Source organism: Chrysemys picta, chromosome 21 (assembly GCF_011386835.1).
Source record: "Chrysemys picta bellii isolate R12L10 chromosome 21, ASM1138683v2, whole genome shotgun sequence".
In the NCBI taxonomy this organism is placed as follows: Eukaryota; Metazoa; Chordata; order Testudines; family Emydidae; genus Chrysemys; species Chrysemys picta.
Window position 1 is genome coordinate 7,968,216 of NC_088811.1, and position 17,933 is coordinate 7,986,148.

The window sequence follows — 17,933 nt, forward strand, 5'->3', positions numbered from 1 at the left end:
TCTTTTCTCTCTCATCACCTATCGCTGACGTGCCCCCTCCAGACTCTCCTGCAGGTGAGTACAGCCACAGTGCTGTGTGGTGTCTTTTGGGAGATTGGTTCTTCCCTTTTGTGAGCTAAGTTTCTTCGAAGGAGTTGCACTTGACTACACTTGAACTCCAGTGAGCCCTGCTTTTAGATCTACACTGGCAATGGGATTAGATCGTGGCTGGATCCTTTAGTGCACTAGCCTGTCCTCTCTGGAGAACTAATTCCCAAACACAATTGCAAGTAAGTTTGGTGGTTTCATCCTAATCCCTAGTAGATTTTCCTTCACATAACAAAACTGCCATGCAATATCCTAGATGACTGGCAGTCTTGACTCAAGAGAGGCCCAGTTCTGGAACTGCCGGGGTTCCATGGATTGGGACTGAAGTGTGTTGACCGAGCAGTGGAAGTAGAATAGCAAGAAATTCTGCAATTGAAGATGGATGGGCCAAATTTTTGAAAGTATCCATGTGCCCGAAGATGCAAGTAGGCACCTAGTCGGGTTTTCAATAGGTCCTTAGTGCCTAACTCCCACTGAAATCCTACATGCTTTTGAAAACCTCTCTAGGTGCTTGTCCCCATCTGCATCTGCAGGCACCTAAGTACTTTACAAAATTCTGGCAAAAAGTGCATGGGCAGAGCCATGAAAGGGCCCAGGACAGCAGAAGAGGGAGTGCCGCAGGTCAGGAATAAGCTGCATTGGCAGAGCTGTGGGTCTGGAATAACAGGGGCTTTTATAACTGAGCAATGAGGTGCATTGCCAGAGCTGCAAGGCGCCTTAGGACTGGAATGGTGGGTGGTGGGTCTGAGGACTGGGGTGGAGCTGCAAAGCTTGGGGTGGGCAAAGCTTGCCCAGCGCATACCCACGCTCTTCTTGGGTCCAACCAACGCTCCTCTGTCCCTGGCTTTGGGGAGCATGGAATGTTAGGCGCACGGAATAAAGGAGCAAGTAGACGGGGCCATGCGCTGCTAATGCTGGCTTGGGTTGCTGGTTCTCAGCACCATGGACACTTCCTCCTGTGCATTTCACCTTGCCATGTGTTTCTGGGTGGCAAACCAGAGGCTAAGCAGGCGCTGGATTTGTCAGCTGAAGTGCAGCCCTGGCTATATATGTTATTCCCACCGAGCAGAACACTCTCAGGCGTGGAATTCAACAGATTGCTGAATCGACTGTGAACTGACAGAATGATAAACAGAGTCTTTCCCCCTTCTCCCTGCTCCACTGATCACTTAGCCACAGCTGCTGCACCGTAGCGCCATTGCAGAAACCTGTTTACTTTAGCTTTATTGACACGGGTCAGGAACTGTTCTGCAAACGGCCAGATGGGACAGCCTGGGAGACAGGAGCTAGTTAATCTGCTGTCTGTCTTCTTGGAGCTCAGCAGTTCTTCAATGCCTGCTCCCTTTCCCTTCAACCAAGCAGTAAGGTACTTGGGGAGGATGTCTGATGGGCTCCTCTTTGGTTTGTTACCCATATGTTATAGGGGTTTAATTATGCACTGCCAGGGTGCAGCTCAGCTTGTTAGCCAGGAAGGACATGAAGGCACAAGCCCTACATCTCAATCAGATCCGCGTAAGCTAAGCCGTGGGAGCCCTACCTCTGCTGTACGGAGCTGAGAGTGAAAGTCCACTGCTGTGCGGAGGCTGCTCAGTCCTAGACACTGCGTCTCCTGTTGCTCAGGCCTCACTCATGGCAGAGAGCGTGTCCTGCTGTCTGCAGTCGGAGGTGTCCAGTCCATTTGACAGCCGCTCATTCTATCTCCTGGGTGTAGACAGATGAGCTATTGAGGCTTTTCTATTCTGATCCGTTTAGGTCCTTCCCCGCAGGAGATGACAACAGTGAGGCCATGGAATTAGGACCCTTTTCTGATGAGATTAGGTAAATGGCTTCAAAGCGAGATAATCTCCAATTGAACTGCTGAATAGCAAAGCAAAGGCAAAATCCTGAGAGAGGGAGAGAGTCTGAGAACTCGATTTAATCCACTGTGCGGTTTCCAACTTGGGTAGGCTTTCACTGGGACGCTTGTTGGCTGATGGCCTCTGAGAGCTTGTCATTCTCTCCAGGCCGATAGCTAAGAACCCCACAAGCTACACCCCACCAGGAGTCCTTTAGCACCAGCAGAAGATAGGACAACAGGTAACACAAACCACTAGGAGAAAAACCAGGTCATGCACCAATAAAATGTAGAAGCATCCAAATTAGAACCCTCAGATCCAGGCACTCAGCTGAGCCCTTCGCTCTAATGGGCTGAACCAAAACCCCAGATCCAAACATGTCCCGACTCCCAGGAAAGTTGGGGACTGGATTTAAAATGTGCAGCTCCAGCTTCTGTCTCATTTCAACCTGAAACCAGGCAAAGCCCAGGTTTGGGGGGTTGCTGAAACCTGACTCTGAAATTAGACCTGCAAAGGTGTGAAACTCCCACCCAAATCCACACCAGAGAGATGGATTTGCCTGGGTGAAATATGTTTAATTCCATGTTGTTGTGTGATTAAATCCAGCTGTACCTGCCTTTTAATTGTGATTGGTCCAATCTACAACTCCAGATCCTGAACTCCCCCAGATGTTAGGAGGTTTCAAAATTCCAGTCTGGATCCAGACGCCAATTTTGCTTTCTTTATAAAGAGCCAGACTGATTCTCAGCAGCACTCCTGAAGGCTGGGGTGTTGGAATGCCAGGCCTGAGGATTATAACCTTAGTCCAGCCCTGCTTTGTTTTTCTTTTTAAAAAACGCGACATGAGAAAAACATGCCAGGGATATTCGTCCCATCTGGGCCACTCCTCAGAATCGCTGACAAACCGCACTGTACAGTTTAGAGTTGGACCCGGAATCCACTTAGCATCCCATGTGCTGTGGCGAAATAAGAGGCAATGTGCAAGAGCCATGGACAAATAGCTCAGTGGTTTGAGCATTGGTCTGCTAAACCCAGGGTTGTGAGTTCAATCCTTGAGGGGGCCATTTTGGGAACTGGGGTAAAAATCTGTCTGGGGATTGGTCGTGCTTTGAGCAGGGGGTTGGACTAGATGACCTCCTGAGGTCCCTTCCACCCCTATGAAAACAGACGTTCAGGAGCTAAGTGAAGAAACACAGGAGGCAGAGAGAAAGCAGGTGTGCTGGGCACAGAATTCATTGATAAGTTCACATGTATCTAGGCTCTCATGCAGATCAACGTTCCTCTGCAGGGAAAAATTGAGCAGTGCTTTCAAGGCACTTTCTTTTTTTAATGCTCTCTCAGGGGAATGTCATGCCTCATGAAATGAAAGTGTAGCCGAATTGGAAGGCTACTGACAAGCGTTTCCTGTGTGTGCAGATGCTCTCTTAGCCTGATTGCCCTGCAGGGAGGGAAAGAAATCCATTTGTGAGCCTCCTGGCCCCTGGAGGGATTAAAGGGGAGTGATGACTTCATCGGAGAGAGCAGGGAAAGGTCTCTCTAATGCAATGCATTTAAAACCAGCCATTTCACACAAAGCTGCTCTACGAACCAGACTGGCCGGGAAGAGCTGAGGAATGACTCGGGATCAGACGCGGAGAAAGCAAAGGAGGCATTATACCAGACGGGGATCCTTATGAACAGAGCGCCCCATGGCCTTGGCTCCCCATGTATATGACCAATGGCCTTGGGAAAGTTAGACAGCCATAGTCGAGTGCAGGGCGGGAAGCATTTCGCTTCCAGCTGCAGTAGGGTCAAATCAAAGCCCTGGATCCAGTGACCCCCAGACCATTGCTTGTTAGAGCCAGACAGGAATTTTGTTTTCAAAGTCAGCAGTGCCTGGAGAGCGTGTGCCCTGGCTGGCTAAAGGAGCCAGTGTCTCTCTGGAGGCAGCAGGGAGGTTGCAGATAAGCAGGTTGAATTGGCTTTGTGCGGGGGTGGGGAATAGGGGATGTCCAGATGACAGGGTCGGGTGAGATTAGCCTGCTCCATATTATGTGCTCTGTGATCTCTGTGGAGTAGAGCAGGAAACAGCATGGTCCAGCAAATAGAGCGTGGGACCAGGACTTCAAGAGAAAGGGGTTTGACTCCCAGTTCTGCTGCTCATTGCTGTATCTTGGGCAAATCACTTGGCCAGATCGGTGCCTCAGTTTCTCTGTCTGTGAAATGGAGACGATGATACCCACATTTGTAGAGAGCTCTGATATCGCTGGATGAAAACTGGTATCATTAGAGGAGGTTGTTACTTCTTTGTGTCTCAGCATATCCTACTGGACACTGCATTCGCGGGTTAGGCATGGAATCAAGGGGAAATACGATCGCATACATAACAGCCTCTGGCACTGCAGCAATGCCACTGGACCATAGTCATTGTAAGATAAAGATTTCACCCCACTTCATCCCCACTCTCCTGCTGAGTTACAGGGACCCACAACTGCCTTTTCCCTGGGAGAATATATTTTGCCCCATCACAGTGTCTCCCCAAACAACATGGCACTGACTCCAATTTGAAATAATGCTTTGGGTCCTGCCCTGATGATGACTCTTATGATGGTGTCTTGCTAATTGAATTACCCCTTGTCAGGTTTGCGAGGGGTGGAACGCAGGCAGGTCCTTCGGAACCCGTTAGCTAGGAGAAGCTGCGATTTGGATTGAGGGTTGGTTGGTTGCTTGTTTGTTTGTTTTTTAAATAAAGCAGAAAACATTCTGCAAGGGAGAAAAACTTGAAGTGTAGCTGGATTATTTTCCTTCACACTGTTATTCAAGTGTCCTTTTCTCATCCCTCCCTCGGCCCCTGCTGTCTTAGGGGCATCTGTCACCTTTTGTGCGTATTCCCAGTGCAGCAATCATTTCAAGCTGCCTTTGTTATCTTAACCACTGCCCCCTTTGTCCTCCTTGCCCGCTAGCCCTACAACTCGGAGGAGTTCCATTTGCTGTTTCACACTCTACATGAAAACAAGTAGTGCTTAAACAGAGGGCACGCCAATAAAATTGGAGCGGGGTGGGGGCCGGGCCGAATTGTTATGGTTTGAAGCAAACCTTTCTAAACTCTCCTGCCAGCTGGGAAAGGCGAGAGGACACGATTTTAACATGAAGCTGCTGGATCAATCTGCATTTACTGTGTGCACAGCCATGTACGTGTGGGGGAAAGTTACGCAGTATTTAAAAGGGGACTGCAGAGACACATTGTGTTCCTGCTATGGCATGGCTGCTCTGGAGATGTGAGTTCAAATTTGTCTTAAGCCACAAGTGAAATGAGTTTGTGGGTTTCCTGCTAGCCCCAACAACGCAGAATGGGCACACACACTGGCTGACATTTGAAAGGTGCAGAAAGGGACAGTTAGGGGAGAAAAATAAAGGGATGCCTCTTGAAACGCCATTGAAATGCATGGGCCTGTGACAGCTTTCTGGAGGACAGAGGAGAAAAGGGGTAACATTTAAGCTAATAATCAGGGACTGCCCCTGCTAAATAGGAAAGCTTGGCACACTGGCCTTTGCTTTGACGTGATGAGCAGTCTATACGCAGGAGAGGCCTAGGGTATAGACTAAGGTGCACTGGCTGGGCTGATTGAGGGGAGGCTGCAAGTCATATCTGGCCACAGCTGAAGTTAAATAAATAATAATAATAATGATTAAGTAATACCTGGCCCTTCTCTAGTGCCCTCCAGGGGATCTCAAACCACCCTGCAGTCTTGCCACCCCCCCTGCGTAGCAGGGAAGAGTTATTGCCATCTCCAATTTACCGCCGGGGAAACTGAGGCACAGATTGACCTGCCTGAAGTACAGTGAGTCTGAGGCTGAGTGATGAATAGATCCCAGGACTCTTGACTCGTTATGTGCTTTAACTGGGAGTTCATCCTCTCTCCCACTTCCTGGCCTTACCGAGCCCTTCCATTGTACCCAAATTTACCAGCCAATTGAAGAAAAGGAGAAGTTCCTTTGGAGCCCATTGATTCTTCTCCAGGCCTGGCGCACGGCTTTGTGCACGTGTGTGGGAAGAGAGCGGTGAGTGTTAGGGCAGCGCCGTCTGCCTGATTTAGTAGCAACGGTAACTAATAAACCAGTCGGCCATATGGCTCTTAAATCACGCCGACACGCAGCAGCCCCAACGGAGCATGTGTGGCTTTGTCAGCCAATGGGGGGCTCCGTTTTCCTTAGGCGGGGGTCCCAGGGATGAGACGGTCTCAATAGGAAGTAGCTCCTGCCAAAAGCATGCCAATCCCTTGAAGATCCACTCGGCTGAGGTCAAGGGGCTTCAGCGGAGCATCCTCCTGTCAACTTTGCTCTGGCTTTGCTCGCTGCCCCCACGCCCCTCTGTCCTATGGTGACAGCTGTATGATAATTAGCCCTTGATCTAAGCTGATTGATGGTGAATGGGAGGCAGGAGGAGGGGGCAGGCAGGTGGTCCCTAGAGCCTGGCACGCTTCCTTCGCACAGCGTCCCTGCTTTGACAGGAGCAAACGGCGGTGCTCGCAGCTACCCAAAAAGGAGTGGGAGGAGTGAGGAGGAGTAGGGGGGGAAAGATCTTGCCTTCCCTCCCATCCCACGGCGCCTCGCAGAGATGCTGCTCTAGAGAGCAATTGAGAGGAGAGGCGTGCACAGAAGCTCCCTGCTCGCTTGACTAGATCAGCAGAACTCCTTCCCGCAACGGGCAGCATGAAGATTTTCGGCAGACTTGAGTACCTTCTGGTAAGGAGCTTTTCTTATGGGGGTGCTTGGCTGGGGTAGGAAGTTTAGGGGGCACGCTCCATTTGGGTGCAGGAGAACTTAGAGGGTCATGCAGGACCAGGTCTCCCTCCTTGCTGATGTGACGGACAAGTTCATTCTGGTTTATTATCTGATAGGGCGGATTTGTTGAGTTCTGTTGCTGTGACATAAAAGCGGAGAACGGTCCCTGAGCATCTTCTCCCTGGCAAGTCGAGAGCAGGGCCATCAGTTATCGTAAGACAATGAGAGAAACAAAAGGGCTGTAAATAGGATTCTTCCGGATCTAGCCATCAAATGTGTGTTTGTGCACAATGTATGGGAATGTGCGTGTAGGGGTTCCCCCTTAGAACCTGTGTGTGCACATGGGGTCACAGTGTATACACAATATACACACAGAGATGTGTAAGTCATCATGTATAGAAAGTGCTTTAATATTCACATGCACTAGTAGCGTATGTACTTATATTCTTCTGTTCATATATAAAATGTGAGTGCATTTATATGCAAAATATATGTATCTGAACAGTTCATATGCATATATCCACACACACATGATAGCTAGCTAGCTAGCTAGCTAGATAAACGCACACACACACACACACACACACACAAAGTACATAGACAAACTGGTCTCATGTAGTATTTATTTTAATACGGTATATATTATATACATACGTTTTTGTGTGTACATTACAGTCTATATAATTGTTAAATAGTGACGATTGATATAAGAGAATAACTGAATGCTTTGCTAATTGAGAAAGCAATTTTGCATAAAACCATTTTGTCCCTTCTGAGGCAATCCATGCGCAGACTGTACATATACCTGCATGCATTTTCTATTATTCTAATTGCTATTCATCAGAAATAGCATAAGCAAAGGGATTTGCTAATAAACAGGATGTATACGAAACCATAGCAGTATATTGCCGGCTGTGCAATACAAAGCAGGAAAGCATATTGGTTATTAGAATTGAACTGAGAAGGGCCATACGTGGCAGATTGGATACCATGGCCTTAGTGGGGAATGTAGTTGCAGCAGAGTGCAGTACTTTAATGAAGATTCCAGCCTACACATCTCCACTCTTGCATGTGTCGCCCCTTTCAGGACAGTGCTAGACCTATGTTAAGGGGATAGACGCAAGAGTCCCCAACTGCACAGGGCACGGAGTTTCCAAAGGCTAGTGGGCAGGGCTCTGTCCTTTGAAGAAAACCTTCCAATGGTCCTGGGGACTGGGGCGCGTCTCCACTTTTCCTGTTACAGCTGTTCACTTTATCGGGAAGTTTATTTAATTTGATCAGTCTCCTTCCCTGCATGCATGGCTGGCTCTGCATAAGAAATCGCCGTGTCTGTCTCGTGGAGATAGACAAGCGGCTTCTTAAAGGGCCAGTCCTCGAAAGAACCTTTGACATTTTTTTCCCAATGCCCCTTTGTACGAGATAGTGTCTGTGTTGGTTTTTTCCTCCTTTCCATTCGCCCGTTTGAAAGTATCCATGTCTAGGCCTTTTTCACATCCCTCTCTTGGAATTTGTTACCTCATTGTCGTGGCTTCAGTGGCATTCAATGCGTTCCCATGGAAACCATTGTGATGTCATTTCTAAAAGGCTCTCCGTTCCCAGGCAGCCTTGGGTGTAAATTCAAAGCCAGGGGGCAGGAAGAAGGGGCACAAAGGGGTAGGATCGATGTGATTTATTGAAACTGCATGAAAGAAAAGAGAACAGATGATGGAGGGATTGCCGGACTTTTGGCAGATCTTATTTCTTGTTTCAGAGGGTGGCTCGTTTATTTTAACATTGTGTGTGCCAACGCGTCACCGCTGTGGCTAGCTCACTGTTGCGTGGACAGTTGTAGCCAGATGCCATTCAGAACACAATCCCAGTATGCATTTGCCATTTCATAATGGTGGTAGGCACCCATTCTCCAGTGATGAATATGGCCTAAAACACACGGATGGCTAGATTAATAATAGCAGCGAGCTCTTAATCCGTAGATCTCAAAGCATTTACAAAGGAGCTCAGAATCATTATTCTCCTTTTACATAGGGAGAAACTGAGGCACAGAGCGGCAAAGCGATTTGCCCAAGGTCCCCCAGCTGGCCTATGGCAGAGCCAGGACGAGAGTCCAGCTGTCCTGAGCCCTAGGCCAGTGTTCGCGCCACAAGGCCACGAGATAGATGGATAGAGCTAAACGGAACTAAAACCGAAACCAGCCTTACCCTGCGCTCTTACACTGCAGTGATGCTAAGGGTCTGGCAAAAGGCAGTTTATTCAAATCGAGGCTGAGTCTCCGACCATAACGTGCAGCTACGTGTAAGAGATGACACAACAGCAGGAGCCTGAGCGAGAGCGGGAGCCCCTTGTCTTGTTCCCTCAAGCCTTGACGAGTGGGAGTGGACCCAGGACAGTTACTTGGCTTACAAGGCAGAAGGGTGATTTTTTTTCTCACGCCACCTGCGGTTGGAGAGTCCAGCTGGGTTCATGGCATCCTTTCTAATAAAGGGTCAGCCGCAGGGACTTAACTGAGGCTCGGCTGATGATGGGGATGTGTGTGGGGCAGGCACAGAATTGTGCTCGGGCTCCCTGGGCTCTTTGGACCGCTCTGCAGGGCTAACAGGATTAAGAGCTTCCTTGAGTCCGTGAAGTGAGCAGATGTCAGCCAGACACATGCAGAAAGGGGGCAGGTATGTCGGGTGAGACAGTACTGTTTTCGCACATTCGCTGTATCTATCAGTGGCCGCAACCTGATGTTATTTGAACATAGGTTGCAGCACTATTTCTTCAGATGCTTGGAAGAGCTTCCAAGGCCAGCGACGATAACGAATCAAGAATCAGAGGGCAGGGGTCTGGGAATGACATTTCGCCAGATGGCTGGTATTCCAGCAGCTCCCCCTCCAGAACACCCTTCTTTGCTCCCTCTCTTTTCAGTGGCCAACATGCCAGGGGAGGACACATCTTTATGTGGGCTGGGAATGTGGAGATACGTGCACAGGAATCAGTTTTGTAAGCCACAGCATCCTGGCTGATTTTAACTGTAGGGTTTTTAATTTTAATTAACTATGCTGTGATTAGTATTTATTAAGAAAGGAGTGCGGAGCAGAGACCTGGCCCTGTAGATTTACACAGGGCTTAGACACTGCGGCATTGCCCAGGCCACGCTTCGCAGTCTGGAACCAGAAGAGTTAAATCTCTCCTTAAGACAAAGGGTAATGCTGCCTCTGTGCATCTCTCTGAATGGACCTGAGCATCTAATCTCCTCAGGCCCATAGCAGTCAATCCTCTAGGATGCAAGCTGTGAATGGCAGGGACATGAAACTGACTTGAATCCTGACTTATTTGCTGTTCAGCCTCAAGCCATCTCCATACATTTCTTATTTGGTCTCAGTGGGAAAGGGGAAACAAATCTCATTTTTCAGTGGAGGGAGGGGAAATGCTGGATTTTTCCCTTATCTCCCCTTTCTCTGATTTCATTTGTTTTTAGATACTGCAGTATTCAGTATCCCAACCACCTCCCTCTAGTCCACTGTGATTGAACAAAATGCATTCCCCCTCTAAGTATCTGCATGGGTACGTTCCCAAGGATAAGACACACACAGGATCTTCCTATACTTGGACCTACTTCACAAATCCAGCTTAGAGCTCTAGGGCCCACATTTTGCTCTCTGTTACCCGAGCATAATTCTTTTGACGTCAAAGGAGTTACTTGGGAATTACACCGGAGTAACTGAGACCACAGTTTGGTCCAGGGACTTTTTCTGACCCCCCACCCCCCAAAAAAAGGTGGTGGATTAGAAAAGAGAAAGTATTGTTCAAATAATGCACCCAAATATCATTTTTTTCCAGCTGTGTGCTTTTTAGAGGAGCCAGCTTCCAACACCAATCAAGGTGGATCTCAATTTCCTATTAGTAATATATGTAGGTTGGGTGTGTATATAATAATAGTATTTATTTGTACTGTGGTAGCACCTAGGAACCCCTACAATGGACCAGAACCCCATTGTGCTAGGCACTATCTATCTCTCTATCTGCACACACTCTCTCTTTTTAAAGATGAGATTGGCCAAATAGAGGTTTTTGAAAGGCCAGGAAGTTCTCCAGGTGCTGTCACCCTTGTTTTTGAAGTCTCAATACAGTTCACTTGTCACCTGATTTTTTTTCCAGACAATCCTGTGAAATTATAACAGGGAGAAGGGGAATCACATGAACCATGTTTAGCCAATCAAAATTGGGAAAAGTGTAATAAAATACAAACATGCAGGGCTGCATTCACTCCATTGATGTCACTCCATTGATTTTTAGTGGATGCATATGGCCCATCTGTCCTTCTTGCATTCGTCAGCAAAATTCTCTCCTTGCTGTAATAACCGTGTTTTTGTTTTGGGACAGCTGAAGAAGCCTGATTAACATATTTAGATCCCAAATTATACCTCTTCCCTAAAGTTGGGTACAACACAGTTGTCAAAGTTAAAGCGTATTTATTAGTAGTTTCCACTCTGTGGAACCTGAGAGCCCCCTGATCCCCCTTTAACTAAAACAGGAAATACCTGCGGTAGGTGTATGGTATCAGTTGGCAAATGTTGACTTTGAATGTTGACCACTGGAAATCTCATGCCTTAGCCTTGTCATGCATTTTTGAAAGAAGACATTGTTTGGTGGCTCACCGTGTTTACACTAAAACAAACAGGCCAGATTCTGACTTCATTTACACAAGTGTCTTTCCGGAGTAATTCCACTGCAGCCAATAGATTTGGCTGTGGATGGAAGTGGGATCAGAATCCCTTCTGTCTTTTTTTGTAATGCTACATCAAAAGCATCCACAAAGGGGACCACATGGGCTTCACCCCCCCCCTTTATGTCAAGTAAATTTGGGGCCCAGTGGACCCCCTTTAAGTGGGAGCCTTACAGCGTAGCCTCTCCTGGCTAATTGGGCGTCACGCTGCCTTTTCAAGAAATGACTCGGTCTTCTCCCATTATATCTCCTCCTTCTCTACTAGTATTATTCTTATTATGATATCTCCCTGGCAAGCTGGCATCTCCGAACATGGAAATAATTCATCCTAATGAGATTGAAGTGCGTGTTGCCTAGCAACACAGCATCACTAGAGTCGCCATGCGCTGGGCTGGTAAAGGCACTTAAGTTAATGATGATGCTTTTTACTGTGGTGCGGCTGGGCCTCTGAATCTAGCAGAGTGGAGAGAAATATTTATGCTCAAGTGCATAAATTCACAGATCTCAAGGCTAGAAGGGACCATTGTGATCATCTAGTCTGGCCCCCTGTATAACACAGGCCAGAGAGCTTCCCCCAAATAATTCCTAGAGCAGAGCTTTTAGAAAAAATCCCATCTTGATTTAAAGATAGCCAGTGATGGAGAATCCACCATGGCCCTTGGCAAATTGTTCCAATGGTTAATTACTCTCACCATTAAAAATGTATGCCTTATGCCTACTCTGAATTTGTCTAGCTTTAACTTCCAGCCATTGGATTGTGTTTTACCTTTCTCGGGATCATGTTATACCAGCAGGAGCTGGCTGCAGAGTACTATGTAATGGTGAAGGCAGCTTGCGGAAAGAACAGACTTCCTAGTACTGCAGGTTAGGTTGGAAAGTAATTCAGGCTCCATGACCTGGTTTCCATCAGGCAGGAGATACTGCCCTCCACTGGTAGCAGAATTCCATGAGGATTTTCTGGGAACAATTACTGGAGCCCTTTGCCCTGCTCACGTGCTACCACAATCCATGGAATCTGTCGGGCACAGCAATGCCAAACTCAGTACGTCAGCTATCAGGGTGATAGATAGGTAAAGATGTGACTGGCAGTCTGTTTGCCAGGTGAATATGTAAAGATCGGGGCTGGTGTGTGGAATGCACTAACTGGAAACGGGATTGGTGATTTCCTTCCTCCCTCCTGGAAACACCATCCATTGACCCTGTCCCCAGCTACATGGTGACGAGCTCATGTTTGCTCTGATCATGGGCTCATCCAGGGCAGGCAATAACCCAGTTACACAGAATAACTTAACCTCTGAACAGCACTTCACTGTCTGTTCACTGCCAATTGCAGATTGCACTTGAGGTTGGACATTTTCAACCATCAAGATACCAAGCCACCCACTCTTTCTCTTCTTAGCTGCTAGGGTAGCCACGGCTTTCACTGGAGGAGGAGCAGTGGTTAACTGCATGCGCATTACTAACACCTAACAATAGAAACAGCTAAGGATACTGGAGTGAGACTAATTCATGGCTCCCAGTTATTGCAGTAATGTGAGTGAGAGGATTCTGCTGGCATTGTTTTTCTGGGGTGCTGTGTGAAAATATGCCCAGCAGGAGGCAGTGGTTTGTGGGCGAACTTTTAATACAAAAAATAATGACTTAAAACTGTCTTCAAAAAAGGGCTTATTTTGTCAAACCTGGCTGATAAAACCCTGAGCCAGGAAACGGGAGTAATTTGGCACTGCAGTGAACAATCCCTCTGATTTAAGCACCACACCTCCCCCCACAAAAAAAAATCATTAGGGTGGGAAATACTCGAACTAACTGAATTTGTGAACACTTTCTCAGGCCATAAGACAACCCCAAAAATTGTGGAGAAGAATGTGAATAGCCATGACAGTGAGAGACAGGGAGCACTAAATGCAACCAGATAGAGCAAGCTTCTCATGGGCAGAGATCTGCCTCGATAGCTGTCCTGCACCACCTCAGCTATTTCAGCGCTAATTCTTAACCCAGCTCCACCCATGCACCCCACTCCTGAGCTCCAGCTCTTTCTGCTATGGTCCTTTCACCTGTTCTGGATCTGCCGGTATTCCTCCAGCCTGATGAGTAACACCTCAGCTATGCCAGTCCTGGAACGCCACTCTGCTCTGCCACCACACCTGAGTCCTGACCAAACCTCTGGGCCGGAGTCTGGCCATCATGAGGATTACTTCCGAAAAAGGAAGTACTCTCACGATGCAAACCAGCCTCCACTGAAAACACAGGCTGAGACCAGCAAACTTATTCTCTCTTGCAACCTAATCAAGGATTGGCGCATAGGCCTCCATTGAGGGAAAGGCTGCTTTAAATAACCCCTGCAGCCACAGAACCTTCTTACACGTGTTCACATGTTTCTCGGTTGGATATCCTCATGGTCCCAACACTGATGTGCTGTTTGGTGTCACCGTTTCCCATTTATCTGGGTGTTTTTACCATGCCCCTCGCCCTAGTTCTTGTGGCGCTGAGGCTGCAGCACCAGCATCCCCTGATGTGTTTTCTCAACATGTTTCGACCTGCAGGACTTCTCCTACGATGACTCCAAGGTGGAATTTAATGTCGATGCCCCCAATGGAGTGGTGATGGAAGGGTACCTCTTCAAGAGAGCAAGCAATGCTTTCAAAACATGGAATCGGTAAGTAACGTGTATCCCCACTGATAACTGGATGAGGGCTCTGAATGCATCTCCAGCCTGGCAGCGCACACTTGGTTACAACTCAGCAGGTGTTTTCCTTTGTTTAAGTGGCTTCATCAGCTCCAGGCCCACACAGAGAAGCGATATTGGGTTGATGCAGAGTTGTCTGTCAGTGCAGCATCCCTTAACTCTTTGTGTGCTGAACTTGTGAAGTCACTTAATATAAGAAGGGTCCTGTGATGCTGGCATGTTCTAAACAGAAAGGTTTAGGCTCAGTAAAAGGAGCTGGATGTGATGTATTTTATAGGTAGTGAAGATCGTCTGCAAAATAAACTGGCTTCTCCTGGCCCTGCAAATGTTTGTGGGACCATTCAGCTCTCCCACGGAAAGTCAGTGAATCTTTCTTTTGTTATCACTTCTTTATTTTACCAGCTACCTGCAGTCTGGTCCATCAGGGCCCAAGGTCACCATGGAAATAGTACAGTGGGAGACCTTGCATGCATTGGCATTAGCCTAGTTCTTTCTTTGCTAAGAACTGGTATCGTCCTAAAGGGTGAACCAGTGCAGTCAGCCTGCCTGCAGTTTGCCGCCTCTTGGTACATGCCAGCAAACGTGACAGCGAAAACCTTCCATCTTACGACAACCACCAGGCTTCATGCAGGGAGCGTAGGACACAAAGCAGCTGGAGCCTTGCCCCAGGAAAGCTGTATGCTTGTAACCATCAAGAGAAACATCTAACACAGCAGGACAAGCCTGGCTTTCAAGAGCTGCTAGTATCCAACCTCCCTGGGAGGTGGGAGCCTGGAAATGTCAGGATCTGGCTTCGCTGGGCACTGCCCCTTCTCTCAGTCACTTATAAATATTTCAGTTGACGGGTCATTGGGGATGCAGTTAAATTCCCCAGCTCCCAGGTGAACTGCAAGCAAAGCGGGTTTCAGGTTCTCTCCTCAATCAATATTTGTGTGTGTCTAGGAACCCTTGTGATAGTCAATGGGTCGGATTTACGCTGGTGCAGTTAAGAGCAGAATTCAAACCATCGGATTCTATTATTAGTACATCAGATCAATGCCCCCCTTGACCCCTCCTGCTTTCCCCTCTCACCTGGCAGTGCAGTGATATAATACCTAGAGGTCACCTGTCTGTCCAAGTTCAGGGTAATTTCTGCAGCTAGGTAGAAGTTTGAAACAAACAAGCAGTTCACCACGTCCCTGTATTTTTGTGCAGAAACTGTTGGTTTTATGCCTAGAGACCGGTAAGCTGGGGTAAGTCCCTCCCTCCCGAAACCTTCACCCGCAACTCAAGCTGGGCCTTTCTTGCCATTCCAAACCAGTTTGTCTGATGTTCTTAGCCCCAGTGTTGCCATCTGCATGGCATTCAAGTGCATTCTCTGCACTTCAAGGTTTCCTGAGGCACCAGAAGCCAAAGTGCCAGATTGTGAAGAGAACAGCTGTTCTTGTGAGATTTCCAGCCCCCAGCTACAGAGGTTTGGATTTGGTAATTGCTAACCTGTGAACTACAGGGCACTCCTCTGAGCTGAATTTATGAACCATTTACGGTTTTCCCCGCAGTATTTCCAATGCAGAGCTTTGCCTCCATTCTCAGCCTTTCACTCAGCAGAGCCAGGCTTCCTGATGCAAAAGGCCACCACCCCATTCCAGTATGTGTCAGATTAATGCTGAGCTCCTACACTGCAGGATAAGTGAGTCCCCATCTCACCCCTGCAGACGATCCATGGGAGTTCTGAGCAAGGTACCCCATTCCCCTCAAGGCAGCTGTTCACAGCTGTACATATCCCCATACAGCCCAACTATTCACAGCCATCCATATCTCCCCACAGCCCAGCTATTCACAGCCATCCATATCTCCCCACAGCCCAACTATTCACAACCATTCATATCTCCGCACAGCCCAGCTATTCACAGCCATCCATATCTCCCCACAGCCCAGCTATTCACAGCCATCCATATACCCCCACAGCCCAACTATTCACAGTCATCCATATCTCCCCATAGCCCAGCTATTCACAGTCATCCATATACCCCCACAGCCCAGCTATCACAGCTGTACATACCTCCCACAGCCCAGCTATTCAGAGCTGTACATATCCCCCCCACCCCAGCTATTCACAGTCATCTGTATCCCCCCACAGCCCAGCTATTCACAGCCATGCATATCCCCCTCACCGTGGGTGGGAGGATACTATGGTGATTTTAAGGGCCCTGGGAGGAAGTCCCTGTTGGAAACATACACAGAAGGATACTGGACGAAGAAGACCCCTGAGGTCAGAATGAGATCCAGCACCATAGTCCAGAGCATTCCTGGATGCTAATGCCCCAGCTAAGAAACCAAACAGGAGGAGATACAGCGCTGTGAGGAGCAGCATCCAGGATCAAACAGCTGGGAAGGGAGCTTTCCACTTGGCTTCATGTGACAGCAAAACTGCTTGAGAATATGTCGTTGCCACTGCCAGAGGGAATGGCTGTCACCAGGTGGAGCTCAAAGTGCTGCAGCTCCAAACACACTCAGGAGCTGATCAAAAGGGGCTTTCAAGCAGGCAGAATGGCCTCAGCTCTCCTGCGTTGCTCTGTTTTCTGGCAGACGCATCAAGCAGTGGCAGATTAATAATTTTGCCGCCCCTACGCCGGGAAATAATTGCCGCCCTGGCCCCGCCCCGACTCCGCCTTTTCCCCACCCCCATTCCAACCCCCTCCCCAAAGTCTCCGCCCCCTCCCTTCCCCTATTGGATCCCTTCCCCAAATCCCCGCCCCCGGCCCCGCCTCTTCCCCCAGCGCGCGGCGTTCCCCCTCCTCCCCCGCCCCGCGAAACAGTTGTTTCGTGGCTCAAGCGCTGGGAGGGGAGAGAAACCGGATGCAGCGGCGCACTTGCAGAGGAGGTGGAGGTGAGCTGGAGCAGGGGGGCGGGGCGTGGAGGGGAGCTTCCGCCCCTGCAAATTTGCTGCCCTAGGCCTAGCCTTGTCGGCCTAGGCAATAATACGATGCTGACATCAAGTCCTTTACAATCGGCACCTTTTATCTCTGAGCAATGTCTCAAGCAAGGAGCTGAAAACAGAATCCTCTCTTGCCTCATTTTCCCAGGGTACCGAATTCCTAAGCGTGTCGAGCGTGTGGTAGATGCTTTAAATAATCCACTGTCTATAGCACAGCTGCAGCATGGCTTCTTCCCCCAAACTGTCCAAGCCCTGTAGGAGTTTCAGACTGACTCGAGTGCCCCTACTTAACGAGTAACCCTAGAAACGTTATGCAGAGAGTTTGCGATAAATGCAGGGTTTTTGTTTGCTCAAACAGAAGGGCCACACATTTTGTAGACACGATTTAGGAGGCTTCTTTGAAAATCGGGCCCATATAGTTCATATTGAACACCAGCAACCCAAAAGAATGGGAGAGTTTGACTTATTCTCACGCCAGCCAAAACATCCAGATTCAAGGCCTTTGAGCTCTTCCCTCACCCTGGTGTGCGCCCAGATATTTCAACACAGCCTCCATGGGATGTAACAATATGGATTGCTGTCAATTCCCTCAGCTCCCCCATGACAAAAGAGGCTCTTTGTGGCTAAATCACAGGAATGAAGTGAGAACACCCGGGTTATAATCCCAACTCTGACACTGACTCTTTGTGGCCTTGGGCAAAGCACTTAATCTGGGTGTGCGCGTGCCTTCGTTTCTTCAGCTGTAAAGTGCTCTTCAGTGCTATGGTGATACGTGCTATAGGAGAACCGTGGAGTGGGCAACGGATGGATAGGCCTCACAACGCCCCTTCGGATTTTGGTGAAAGTCAGAAAACCGGAAAGGCCGGATTTCCACGAATCGAATTGTTAGGATTCGAAAGGCTCTAGATACAGGGGTGGGGCAGGGCTCTCACATAGGAC

General features: G+C 48.5%; 1 protein-coding gene across 1 annotated transcript in view; it reads left to right on the top strand.

Moving 5' to 3' along the window:
- Nucleotides 1–17,933, top strand: part of ACAP3 (ArfGAP with coiled-coil, ankyrin repeat and PH domains 3) — a 158,615-nt gene that overhangs the window by 121,122 nt on the left and 19,560 nt on the right. Inside the window, exons 10-11 of the mRNA XM_065575216.1 lie at nt 43–54; nt 13,935–14,047. Of these exons, the coding sequence (XP_065431288.1) occupies nt 43–54; nt 13,935–14,047 (125 nt within the window). The remainder of the gene's footprint in view (nt 1–42; nt 55–13,934; nt 14,048–17,933) is intronic.